At 38.7% G+C, this 13,725-nt stretch overlaps 1 protein-coding gene across 10 annotated transcripts in view; it reads right to left on the reverse strand.

Moving 5' to 3' along the window:
• The window catches only part of atxn3 (ataxin 3), an 86,705-nt gene extending 73,930 nt beyond the window's left edge, over positions 1 to 12,775 (reverse strand). For 4 of the 10 annotated variants that reach the window (XM_048270460.1, XM_048270404.1, XM_048270410.1 and 1 more), the window contains exons 1-4: positions 12,504 to 12,773; positions 11,736 to 11,900; positions 11,603 to 11,647; positions 11,421 to 11,506 (exon numbers count right to left, since the gene is read on the reverse strand). In XM_048270460.1, coding sequence (XP_048126417.1) covers positions 11,421 to 11,506; positions 11,603 to 11,647; positions 11,736 to 11,900; positions 12,504 to 12,527 — 320 coding nt within the window. In that variant the 5' untranslated portion in view covers positions 12,528 to 12,773. Of the gene's footprint in view, positions 1 to 11,420; positions 11,507 to 11,602; positions 11,648 to 11,735; positions 11,901 to 12,503 lie in introns of all 10 variants that reach the window. The other 6 variants (XM_048270435.1, XM_048270443.1, XM_048270395.1 and 3 more) reach the window with 3 other exon arrangements.
• Positions 12,776 to 13,725: the final 950 nt, after the last annotated feature.

Consider the following 13,725-nt stretch of genomic DNA (forward strand, 5'->3'; position numbering starts at 1 on the left):
TATTGATTGTTAACCCCGATGCGGCACAATTTGGACACACAAGATCACATATCAACTGGTTTAATTTCGTGACATGAACGAGAAGCCACTGCTGTGTGGCGAAATCTAAATCATCCCTCCCCCGGTTTCCCATCGACAGCTTACGTTCTGATGTACTTCGTGATGGAGTTTCACATCGTTGGCTGTCTGTTTTATTCCCCTTGTTAGACCTCGCAAATTGTATTTGTTGTGTTTTTTTTCGTGAATGTTTAAGAGGCATTTTCTCTGAGTTTTAAAGGTCCCGGCGAAAGCTAAACTCGGAAGTGTGAAAGTACACCACATGATGCGTCTGAACGAATCGCGTTATCAGAAATCGTCAGTATCCAATCATATCTTAATCACAAGTTTAAATCCCTCTTTGAACTTTCACGATTGGTTGCAGATAGAAAGGAAATGCCCTTATTTGGATAACACAGTAAACAAACCATAGAGAGATAAACGGAGCTTTATCTTGACAGACTTTGGTGAACAGAAGCGGGACTGCACGTCACTTTGGAATGCTAACTTTTGGTAAATTCAGGAGAAATTTAATGCCGCGAGTAGACAAAATGTAATAAAATAAATGTTTTAATGTATAATTTGGATGTTTTCTTTATGGCAGTTTGAAAGAATACATATCCAGGAAGTGAATTCGCTCAAAATCTCAAAATTGACCCGACCATGAAAAATCAGTGTTTTTGCCTGCCGTGTCTCGCCTTAAGCATACAAACTGGCCCTATTAAGACTACACATCCTGTTCAACTGCTTCCTCTGCCAAAAACTGTTTCAAAATAAAAGTCCTCACTACAATATTTCACTGTTAAACAATTTAACGCTTTAAACTACTGAACTTTTTAACTGTTCAGCCATTGTAACTGTTACTTGTCATCAACTATGACTCCTACCCACTGTAGCTAGTTAGCTAAGTTAGCTAAGTAACATGGCTAGCAAAGTTAGCATGCTAGCATGTTAGCATGCTAGTTAGCATTTTTAGCAAAACTACTTATAATTATTAGCTAAGTCACATGGTTAGCAAAGTTAGCATGCTAGCATGTTAGCATGCTAGTTAGCATTTTTAGCAAAACTACTTATAATGATTAGCTAAGTCACATGGTTAGCATACTTAGCATTTTAACATTGTTAGCATGCTTGTTAGCATACTTGGTTAACATTATTATCTTTGTTAACATAGTTAGCATAACTGCTAGCAAACAATAGAGCCATTCCAAGTGTCAGTTATCGTCAACTATCTACCTAAATAATTTAACCATTTAAACTATCCACTTATTTAACTGTTCAGTCATTCCAACTATATTAAACCTCATCTACCTAGCAACCAATATAGTTTGTTTTTACTCTGTATGATATTTTACATCATATTTTTGCATTTTCATGCACTGTATTTCCTTCAGGAAATGCTTTTCTAGTTATTATTATTATTCCGCTTACCACTTTTTCCGTACGCAATTTCTCTTGAACAGTTTAACTTAGAAACTTCATTCAAACTTTGTAACGTAGGTCTTCAAACAGATCGGGTTGGTATGACTTTTCAACTTTGAAACTTTTATACTTTTTAAACTATTAAAGAAAAACTTTTTAAAAATCCCCATAGACTTAACATTGCTGATTGTGACATCATAATACAGCCGTTAAGCAATTAGAATCCTATGGCAGGTGTTCAGGCCACCTGCAGCCTCAGGCTTTAAGCATACAATCTGGGTCAATTAAGACTACACAACCTATTCAACTGTTTCCTCTGCCCAAAACTGTTTCAAAATAAAAGTCCTCACTACAATAATCCACTGTTAAACAATGTAACCCATTAAACTACTGAACTTTTTACATTCAACTTTTAAACTATCTATCTATTAAACTAGCTTTCTATCAACAACTTTTAAACTATCTACATTCACTAGCTGTCTATCAACAACTTTTAACTTGTCATCAACTGTCAACACTTTTCATCAACTATGACTCCTACCCACTGTAGCTAGTTAGCATGGTTAACAAAGTTAGCATGTTAGCATTGCTAGCATTTTTAACAAAACTGCTAAAAATGATTAGCTAGGTTAGCTAAGTCACATGGTTAGCATATTTAACATGCTAGCATGTTAACATGCTAGTTAGCATTTTTAACAAAACTGCTAAAAATGATTAGCTAAGTTAACCAAGTAACATGGTTAGCATAGTTAACATAACTACTAAAAATTATTAGCCAAGTTAGCTAAGTAACATGGTTAACATAGTTAGTATGCTAGTTAGCATAACTACTAAAAATTATAAGCTTGGTTAACTAAGTCACATGGTTAACCTAGTTAACATGTTAGCATTGCTAACATAACTATTAAACTAGCTGTCCATCAACAACTTTTAAACTATCAACTGTCTATCAACAACTTTTAAACTATCTACATTCAGCTTTTAAACAGTCTACTTTTAAACTATCAACTTTTATTAAGCTATGCAACCACGTCTATCCTAGCATCACCGTAGTAACCATCTCTGTATTATCTGTTTTAACTATACATGATATTTTACATCACAACTTTAGCATTTTCATGCACTGGTAATTCCTTGGAATTGCATTTCTAGTTGTTAAATGTTATTTATTTTTATAGTTCACCTGCAAAAAATAGGCCAATATATTTTTTTCTATTCAGATATTAAATATATTTTTTCTATTAGGCTATATTCAGAAATGCCTGCATTCTATTTTTTTTCTTGTGTGTATATAGTTTTAATTAATTAAAAACATTGGTTATTCAATAAATGTTGCGCTTGGCCCGCGACATACTCCCAGTTCTTAATTTTGGCCCCCTGTGAATTTGAGTTTGACACCCTGCTCTAACTGATCAATACGGCAATTTGCTTAACTGGCTTAACATATTTTTGTAATAACGGAACGTGATGTAAACCGCGTGGTGATAACCTTTATGTCTGGATAACTGGTGTTGTGCTTCTACTTACATGAAGAGCTGGCAGTAAGTGTTAAGTGTCAATGCTAACCAGGCTAATAAACAAACCATGCTACCGTGAGTAACGTCGAAGGGTAAAGTCACATGACTTCTTTTGTAGTTCGTTTATGAAACAAAAGGAGCAATTTCGATGTTTTAAAATAAGGCAAAATAGGGTTAGACATTTTCACAGTTAGAAGATTATTAGTGTATAGACACTGAAAAATATTTTTGGTGGATAACATCGCTGATTTGGCTTCACAATATTTTTTTTAAAAATAGGTCTATGGGACTTAACATTGGAGCTGCTCTTCGATAGGAACGCAACCACTTGGGGCGCTGGTTTTCACTTTCCCTCCCTATAGCGACCATAAAAATCAAAAGGTCAACTTAAGAACAAAGCTAAATCCACTGCGGGCAAATCCCTCCAGCCAAGACAATGTTGACGTGAGTTTGTGGAAGACTGTTAAAATGTGTGCAGAAGATGACATACCACTATGTCAGTTTCTGGAAACATTGCAAGCAGTCCCATTCCCAGACACGAACGTCAGCAACCTCAAGCAGACGCGCAGACCCACCATTCAAAAAGTGCTGTAATAGATTCTCACCAACGAGTGAGCGCAACATCAGGCGCCTTACCATCATGTAGCCATCCTTCAGTGAAGATGTGTGCTAACGAACTACTCGCGAAGTAGCCTAGTCACATCACATGTATCACATCACACGAAAGAGCTTTTCTCAGCTTTTAAAAGATGTTAGCCGCTAGTTGTTGTGGTAAACGGTTCGTGAGGAGAGTAACTTTAATTTAATCACAATACATTCTGCGCCCATCACCCTACCATGAATATGTCATGTTTCATGTTTGTTTCATACCATGACGCAAGTCTGCTGCTGTGAATAGGCTAAATAGAACTTTTATCATTTTTATGTAGCCTGCTGTATGGATAACTGGCCTTGGTGCCCTGACGTGTGGCCTTTGTGCCCCGCACCAAATATGCCCAAGTGAAGGCCAAGTGGCCTTGCCCCTAAAATTATGAAATTCCAAGCCTGAAAGTATGGATCAGTGGAAATTAGTAGAAATGTGAATATTTTGGTTAGCATGTTGATTTACAGTGTGTGCCCCTAAATTTTCTGGTTGCACCCCTAAAATGTTAAGCTGGAGCCCTGCCAAGTACCAAAATAATGTGTAGAACATGTTTTTTTACGGTATTATTTTGGTTACAGGTACGTTGATATATGAAGGGTTATGCTACAAACAGACAAATCCTCTTCAATGTACAGTGTTCCTTTATTTGCTCTTAGCTTCAGGCTACATTTCCCTGATTGCAGCAGTAGCATTAAACCTGGCTAAAGAAACAAATGTGTCTGCTTATGTTTCTTTTGGGCCTAGATTCCTATCCATCACATGACGGTAAAATTATTTTAATTTGATCATTGGTAGCCTAACTATTGGCAGTGCTGTTACACATAATTCCAAGGAGAAGTGAGAACATCAGTTGAGCAGCCACGAGCCGCACAAGAGGAGGCAAAGAGCTGCAGTTTTGCCACCCCTGTACTAGAGGACAGGAATACATATGTTGTAAGCAGTGGCGGACCGTCAGGGCCTTCAAAGCCTTCTCTGAAGGCCTAACTATTTTCAAACGAATGAAAAATAATAGTGTCTTTAATAACATTGTACGTTAGCATTTATTATTTGCTTCTGCTTCTCCTTCCGCGATCGTTCTTGACGGTGATTCGGTGATATCCCACCGCTGTCCGATGTGATTTGATTGGCAGATTGTGTGAACAAATAGTGAGGGGGTGCGATACATTTTTATCCAATCGCACGTCTTCTCTTGTTAAGTCCCGCATCAGGCCTTGACAAGGAATCACTGTGTTTTCAGTACCTAAGCAACCATTAGAAATCATATGTTTGGATTCGGCTTGATTGATGGCTACATCTGACTGATTAGCCAATCAAATCGACCTGTTATGGCGAGGTAGGCAGGTCTGACTGCAGCTGGGCCTGCAATGTTCCAAAAGAATACCCGGTGTTCCAGTTTAGATGGTGAGCAGTTTAACTTGTGATATTTGCATAAAATCCGTGAATATTCAACAACACTCTGCCTACTTGTTAACAGCTTTGCTCTGCCTCCGCCCCTCAAGTGCCAGGAGATTCACATTTTCACAAGCCCACAGTGAGACAGAATACAAAGAAAGATCTTGCCGAAAACACGCAGAAATCACCGGTTCATGTAATGCATGTCCGCTTAAGCATTATCCACACAAAATGCTCTGCAAACTGCAAAGTGTCAAAGTAAAACAACGAAGGTTTTGTTGGGTTTCAAACATGAGTCTCACGGAGGCAAAATGTGCATTGCATCAGCACTACCACTACACCACAGAAAGACGAGCAGTCACTTCAATGCCATCATCAACCATCATTAATCTATAGTGCTAGTCTACTAGCTAGCTACCTAGCTACTGATATCCTGTCCATGTTAACTGGTGACATGACACCGAATGCAAGCCTTGAATAATGCAGATTAATTTTGCCTCAAATACCAAAACAGTTACAACAAACTGCATGCATGACCCCACTTCATACGTTTTTTTTTGTGGTCAGATCATACATCGTGATTATAATGCGCAAAAATAACGATCACGTGTGGGCCTCGAACTGCTCACTACTGCTAACCAGTTGCACCACTGGTTATTTTGCATCTCTATGATAGCATGATTTTCCCATTAAATGAATGGGTACGCCTATGTTGTCTTGTGACAGCTTATTTGTCAATCGATCAAGATATTTATTATAGCAAACACATGTAGGCTACGTGAATGTTTCGCAACAGGCTGCTGAACGAGCAGTAGGTTAAACTATTTTCTAATTGAGGCTATGTGGGAATCTGAAACAGCATCATCTGTCATCAAACTCTCTCGGTAGCTACATCAAAGTTTTGTAATCCATAAATATGCTACCATGATGACCATTTTCTGTTGTCAAATTAGGACCAACAAATTAAATAATAAGTCTAACTCAGAAAAAAAAAAAATATGATCACTTCAAATCACAGCTCACTGCATAACTTCACCGAGACTAAGATAACAATAAGTTCTGATAACTTTTGCACATGACTGTTTTATAGTATTAACCCCCAAAACGGAATTGTAAAGTGTTAGACCCCGTTTACACGAAGGGAAAACGCAGAAATTCCTCTGCGGTTTGTCCTCTCGTTTACACCAAAACCCCGTTTTTATCACAGAAAACGATTATTTCTAAAACCTCCATGCCAAAGTGGAGATTTCTGATAACGCCGGTTATGTGCTGCCGTGTCAACAGGGATAAACGGCGTTTTAGCTTCTTAAACGCCACATTATGCGCCAGAAAATCCTTAACGCCATGTGAGCTTTGATGTTTACAGTTTCTTTGGCTACTGATCAGGATCATCATGGATGCTGTTAAGGTGCTACTAATTTTTACTTTTGTGCAAACGCTTCTGGCCTGTTTGCATTTGCAACAACTGCTCTACATGGAGGAGCAGAGGCGAAGGATCGCACGGAGGTCAGCATTTTTACTGCTTGTGTTAGTCGTTGATGTCGATTCTGAGGATTTTGATTGGCCAGCATGGCTTTATTCCTTTCCCTACACTGCCACCCATAGGTTTGGCATAGTTATTATGGCGCTCGACAGCGTATTTATGCGGGTTGATGTAAATGACAAGTTTTTTGAAAACAATGTTGTGTGCACGATGTTATTATTGAAAACGGAGGGGGGGAAATATTTGTTTCTCTAAATACCCGGCTATGTGTAAATGTGGCCTTAGTGGGGACAGTTTGTTGTACATCAGTTAGGTTTTGGTATGTGAGGCCAAGATGAACCTACTTTGTTGTTTTGAGGCTTGCATATGCCCATGTTAAATTGTGATAGCACCAGTTAACATGGGCGTATATTTCTCACATATGTTAACCTGTGTTAACTTTGACTAAAAGTGCAATATATACATACAAATCCTGCATCGATTTCAACGGCTCGTAGTGTATTGGTATAGACGATATAGAAGCTAATCCGATCCTCTTTCTTGTCCATGCGTGGTTCGAATCCCAGCTAGATCGCTAGTTTTATTTTTTTCCATTCATTCAGTATGTGTCATATTTGTGGATGATGCTTAAACGGACATGTATTAGACATACACTGGTGATGTTTTCAGCGATATCCGTTATACTGTCTCACTTGCAAACACTTCGTGAAAATGTAGCCTAAACCTGCACTATCGGAGGCAGAGCAGATTAAGAAGTAGGCAGGGTCTTGTTGAATATTCACTGCAAATAGAGCATCACAGTCCCGCCCACAGGAGTTTCCGGAAGTAAGAATTCAATGCAATTTCTCCATTGACAATTCGGGTATAAGCCATAAAAACTTAACTGCACATGGTAGACTCAAAACCAGCTAAGGCTGTACTAAGCGATTGTATATGGTCATATAGAGGACGAACATTCAAGGGGCACTAACCTTGTTTTGAAATAAATGTCTTTTAATCGCAATGTCTTGGATAAGTACTTCATTACCCACAATCCTGAACAATCCCACAATCCTACAGTGATGCCTCTGATTGGTGGAAAGGCGTTATGATCATAGTTTAAAAACTTTATCAGCGAAAATTATTGACAAAGATGGCGAGTCTTTTACTGCCTATGGCGAAAATCTTAATGTGAATAAAACTTTCTAGACTAACATTGCTACTTGTATCAACAAGGATTGTGGTTTATATATATATATATATATATATATATATATATATATATATATATATATATATATATATATATATATATATGTGTGTGTATATATATATATATATATATATATATATATATATATATATATATATATATATATATATATATATATATATATATATATATATATATATATATATATATATATCACACCACGAACTTCAGGGCCAATACACCATCAAATAGAACACTGTAAATGCTAGTTTAAACACTTCACTTTTCAGGTAGCCGATAGGCTAATCAATAGCCTTTCAGACATTAGAATGTCATTATAATGCTGCTAGCATTAGCCTACATGCTACAACAGGTATGAAATATAATGTTTTAGTGACCTTGTTGTTTCTATGAACATGAATTGTTGTTTATAGGAAACATCAACTTAGTCGAGGCATAAAAAGCCCTGTATATGCTCATTAAGTACTTAAACTTTTGAACTAGCTAGCTAGCTAGCTGATAGCACATGCAAGCTGGATGCTACCACCGGCTAGCAGCTAGACACTGCAGTAAAATGGTTAGCAAACCGTCCATGCCCCCGTAAATATTTCACTGTTTCAAGGACGAAATCAAGAGTGTCCAAAGGGGTGAAAACCACTTTAAATCGGGTCACATTATTGACTGTTGTGTGTCCGAGGGTTAGCTTGTGGGTTTTGTAAGGGCCAGCATGAGGGACAAGACCTACAAAGTTGTGTGGTGAGTTTTGCAGGGAGGTTGGTAATGCTAGTTAACATTAGCTAGGCTACTGTAGCCTTCATACTATACGAGTCATATCATCATTCATTAACCTATAAATACTTCTTCGTACATTTAATGAACATTATGTGTAATAATTCACAGCAAACTGAATATGGTGGTCCAAGAGCAGACCATGCACCAGTCCATGCATCTGGATGGCAGTCAGATATGAAGCACTGATTGTGCAGTGCACAATGTTGCTAACGTTAACGTTAACCGCTTTTACACACACACACACACACACACACGATATAAAATACACCATGGTAAATATATCATTCAATACCAAAACACTATTATTTGCACGATTACTCCTGAAATAACTGCTATTAACTGCTATTAACTGCACATTCACTATATAAAAATCACTGTTTGGAGGAAAGGGTTCGCGTGCTGTCGCCGGTTGGAAATGATTTCGCGCTGGTTCATGCATTGTTTATATATTATTCAGTGAGGCGCGGTGGTTTATGGGATGAGTAGTTCTTTCGCTCGGAAATGAAAATATGTACAGAGTCTTGTACCTTTTACTTTTTTTGGACTTTCTCTTCGTTTTTTCACTCGAAATGATATGTTGTATGCTTATGAGTTACTCCGTAGCTGATTAGCCTAAGACATGCTCTAAAACTCTTTAGATACGGATTTTTCCAAAACGTCAATGGGAGAAATGAATGGGAAATTTACTTCCGGAAACTAAGCTCTCTCGGAGGAAGGGCGGGACTGTGATGCTCTATATCACCAGTTAAACTGCTCACCATTTAAACTGGAACACCGGAAACGTTCATCACGAATTTTGACGCTGTCTGTTTTATGTGATGAACTTCGTGAGCAACTTCTGTCAGACAGACAAACATTCACTGGAAAAGTACATGTCACACTGACATGACTATGGTTATAGTTATGAACAGTAAATTGACCGTTTTTGTTTTAAAAATATATTTCGATACGCCTTCATTAAGCAAAATAATATAGGCTAATGTAACGTTACAGTGTCAGCTGGACTACATGTTAGCAAGATACACATAACGTCAGCTAGCTCTGCACGTAGCTGGTAACCTATGCAGGAATTGGTAAGTTTTGTTTCATGTTTATTTGATAACATAGACTTGTAGTACAGTATAGTACTATAGATGCTTGTTATCTGGCCCTTTTCTATATAAAAACTGTTTTTGTGCTGCTTGCAGACTGCAGTGTCTGCTTGGTTACTCTACTGTATGCGAGCTTGAGGAGTTGGTGGCTTTGGTGAAGATGTCTGGATCGGCATCTATGTAAAAAATTGTCATTTGTCTTTGGTTCCCTGCCCTGCTAGTTTAGTCTGACTTTTTATCTCTCTGAGTTTTGTGGAAATTATTGGTGAAATCAGACCAGGCTATTAGACATTCTAAAATAGCCAACAAGCAGTAGCAGCATTAGGGCAATACACATAGATATACGGCAATACATCTGGTGACTTTTATGTTTAATAGCATGGTGGTGTGCTGTGACATTTTTTTTATAATTTTCTGTTGAGACATTTTCTTATAGTGTAGGCCTACCACGAAATAGCCTACGCTTGGCAAACACTGTAGGATAGCCTACTGTAGTTTCACCATGGGCGGATTATGAACTTTCGGGCCCCTGGCCCCAGATGTATTAAGAGCCCCCCATTTATTGTCGTATATGTGGGAGGGGGGGGGGTTGGGTCCTCCCCCAGACAATTTTTAATTTGTTTGATGTGATTTCCTGTATTCTGGTGCATTTTGGGGATGGCCAATACTAAATTCAATCAGATTCATAGTCTACATCCTGATTTGTTGATATTGAGGCAATGATTCCAAGCAAAGGCTTGGGCTTCAGGGCCCCCTAACCCCTTGGGCCCCTGGGCCTGGTAGGCCCGTGCAGTAATCCATCCCTGAGTTTTACGTGAGTAATCAGAGCAGCGTGGTACCTATAACAGTTGCACTGTAACGTTAACGTTAGAGCTACAACTAAATAGGAGAGCCACAGTCTGAAGCAAGTTCGCTGATGTCAGATTAAACTACTAAATGGTTTAGACACATCATTGTAGACCGGTGGCAGTGCTATATGTGCGTGCGGGTCATGAACTTAAATTAGGCAACCGATAGCCTAAATATTTCAAAGTAATCTGCACAAACCCATACTTACTTGAGTACACTTGGTGTTCACTTTCAATATGACGGACTAAATAGCACGTCTTTACTGGCAGCAGCAGGCAGCAGTTTATAATGTACTTGTGAATATGGGTGGTAAATAAATAGCCTAGCAGCCTACTTTTCTGCTGAGGGTGATCTGTTAACCAATAAGCAATCGGAGCATTAATTGTTTGTGTAACGAAGATTCTAGTGCTACAGACTCGCGTAAGAGAGAGAAAACTATTCCCCCCACCAGGAAATGCTGGGAAATTGCACACATTTTAACGCTGAAATGTAAAAAACAAATCTCCGCCGTAACGCCCCACTATTATTATTTTTGTCAAAAAACAGTCATCATTGAAGGCCTAACCACTGAACGCACGGTCCGCCACTGGTTGTAAGTACTAGACTCAAAGTATGTTAGGAGGAGAAATGGTAGAAGAGGAGGTAGAGGAAGGAAGAGAGGGAAGTGGAGAGGAAGGAGGTAGTGAAGGGAAGAGAGGGACAAGCATGGTAAGTGCATATCAGGTGTGTGAGGTTGTCTCGTGCTAGGAGAGATGGTATTCTTGGAAGAGTAGGGATTATTAGGTTGTCAAAAATAGCAGATGTACCTCAACGAAAATAAGAGGAGCCAAAACTTGACCTAGCTAGATCAGGACTGAATTCTTTCAAGTCAGCTGGTGCCAGGGTACACACACAGAAAGCTGTAGGGCTTACAATAATGTCCATTTCCATTCAGGTTTTTGAAACAACATCAGAAAGACCATGTACTGTATAGCCAATATCACAAATATGCAACCGTTCTTACATTGGGTCGATCATTAATTGCTGGTATTCCCGGCTGTTGAAGAGGATCAGCTCCAAGCCCCACACTCCAAGAGCATTACTGATGACCTTCAGAGTAACATTCACATAACAAAAATGAAAACTTGAAAAGATAGGGAGTAAATGGGAGTTGTGTGAGAGCAAAATTGGGAATTCATAACTCACTTGAATCGAAAAAAACCCACTATCATCCATATTGCCAGAGGGTTGCTAGGAAAGACAGAAAAGAATATAAACAAATAGCAATCAACAGTAACAATAACTATTAGCTTAAAAGATTAATAGAGCTGGCAACTACCTGCAAGAAGGTTCTGTACTCTTCGCTAGTTACACCACCCTCTGCCATTCTCATCCGCTCCTCCTCATCCAATTGATGAGCAATTGATGACAGTTCTATTGGCGTGAAATACTCTCCTTGTAGTAGGTTGTTCAGGCAGTGTTGGGCACATAACGAGCCCTCCTGCTGTTTTACCAAAAAACAACTCTGAACTTAACTCATGGATTTGGACAAAATACAATGCAACAAATTATCAAAATAAATGATCAGATCTGCCATGCAATGACCAGAACTGTAATGGTTTGAGTTATAGTCGCCTAGTATTACGAGACTTAGATGACAACAATAATATCATGATTTAGAATACTTCCACCCCTATTATGTATAATCTAACAACCCCACAGTCTTTAAGTGTAATCACTAACTCCAATTCCCAGTGCAGTGCATATCAGGAAAACACTGAACGAACAAGGTGCAACTCGTGATCTGACGGTTAAGTTAACGTTGTATGTGAAAATTGTTGGAGTCTGATATAAATCACAGGCTACCAAAAATGTTAAAACTGGTTTTGGTTGAATAGATTGACCTTAATGTTAGCTGTTAACTGACAGAACATGTACTCTAGGGTTTGAATGCATATTAAGCAAGCTATCCTTGCTAGCCTATCGGCTATGTCCCTACAGCAGCTAACTTAGCAGCCAACTGTCTGTCTAACCTAGCAATACATTAAGAATAATCAACATGTTGAACCGGTTACAACTGCAACTGGTATGACAAACCGGAGCTTACTTTTTCGTGAAAAATCGTGTCCATGTTGAGGTAACTTGTGCGAAGCTTCGAAACTACAGGAGCGCAATAGGTAAAAGCCCTTCTCTTATTGGGCCGTCGACTACGTTTCTCATTGGTGAGTTACACGATAACACAGCCTACAGAGTAGCATGTGAGCAGAGCCCGTCTACTTATTAGACATTCTGTGATGTGAGGTTTGTTAGGTTTCCGGTGTTCTATTTAGAGTTCCGTCAGAGTTCTGGTTCAGAGCAGGGAGACGGCAGCCTAAATAAGCCTAAATAAGGTTTCCGGTTTACTTCCGGCTTTTGGCAATGGCGGCCGAAAGTAGTAAAAAGCTTATCAAAATAACAGTCTGCTTGCGATTTCGCTATTGTTGTGACTGGTGTGTTGAAAAATAAACAATCCAATATTCGACCGTATGTCTCCACGGTGTTATTTATTGTGATTAAAGGCTACGAATGGCATGAATGTTGAAAATTATTTTAGTAAATAGTCACCAGCATGTCTCCAATGTGTTAACTATGATGATTGACAAAATGTTATAGGCCAATAGCGCATGTGGCCGTTTATTTCATTATTTGGCTATAAAACATATCTTCTAAGTCAAACGGAGGGGTGTCCGTGACCTCCCTGTATGAAATGTGCTAAATAAACTTGACTGCTTGACTGCTGCTCTCATAATAGAATATGCATGAGAACTGATCACTTTCACAATGAATAGGCCCTATATGGAGGCCTATCTAAGACAGGGCTCTCAAGTAGGGTTGCCACCTGTCCAGGATTTTCCTGATTGTCCAGGATTTTCATGGTCTGTCCAGGAAAATAAAAATAAAAATCCTGGACACTGAATGTCCCGGATTTTCTACATGATCGCCAAAATGTGTATTTCAGTTTAATTGAAGCGTGCCTCGTCCATAAGCGTATGCACAGCCTTATTGACTCTACAAAAATGGCGTAGCATAACATAGGTGGTGGTGGGGGAGCACGCACCGTGGAGGTTCATTAGAAATGGTAAGGTGGAGATGGAAGTGTGTGGGACAAGGAGAGACAGAGAAAGGAAAGTTTATTCCACATAAGCAAAAAAAGCAGAACCTAATTATGTATTCCCCTTTTTTTCTCAATACTGCCCCAGGTGTCCACAACTAAAACTGTTGAAAATATAACAAAATAATAAAGGTCTGCTATTAAATAAAGCTAAAGCAGTTAACTAAACAAATAACTA

The sequence above is a fragment of the Alosa alosa genome, chromosome 2, assembly GCF_017589495.1.
Source record: "Alosa alosa isolate M-15738 ecotype Scorff River chromosome 2, AALO_Geno_1.1, whole genome shotgun sequence".
Taxonomy (NCBI): Eukaryota; Metazoa; Chordata; class Actinopteri; order Clupeiformes; family Clupeidae; genus Alosa; species Alosa alosa.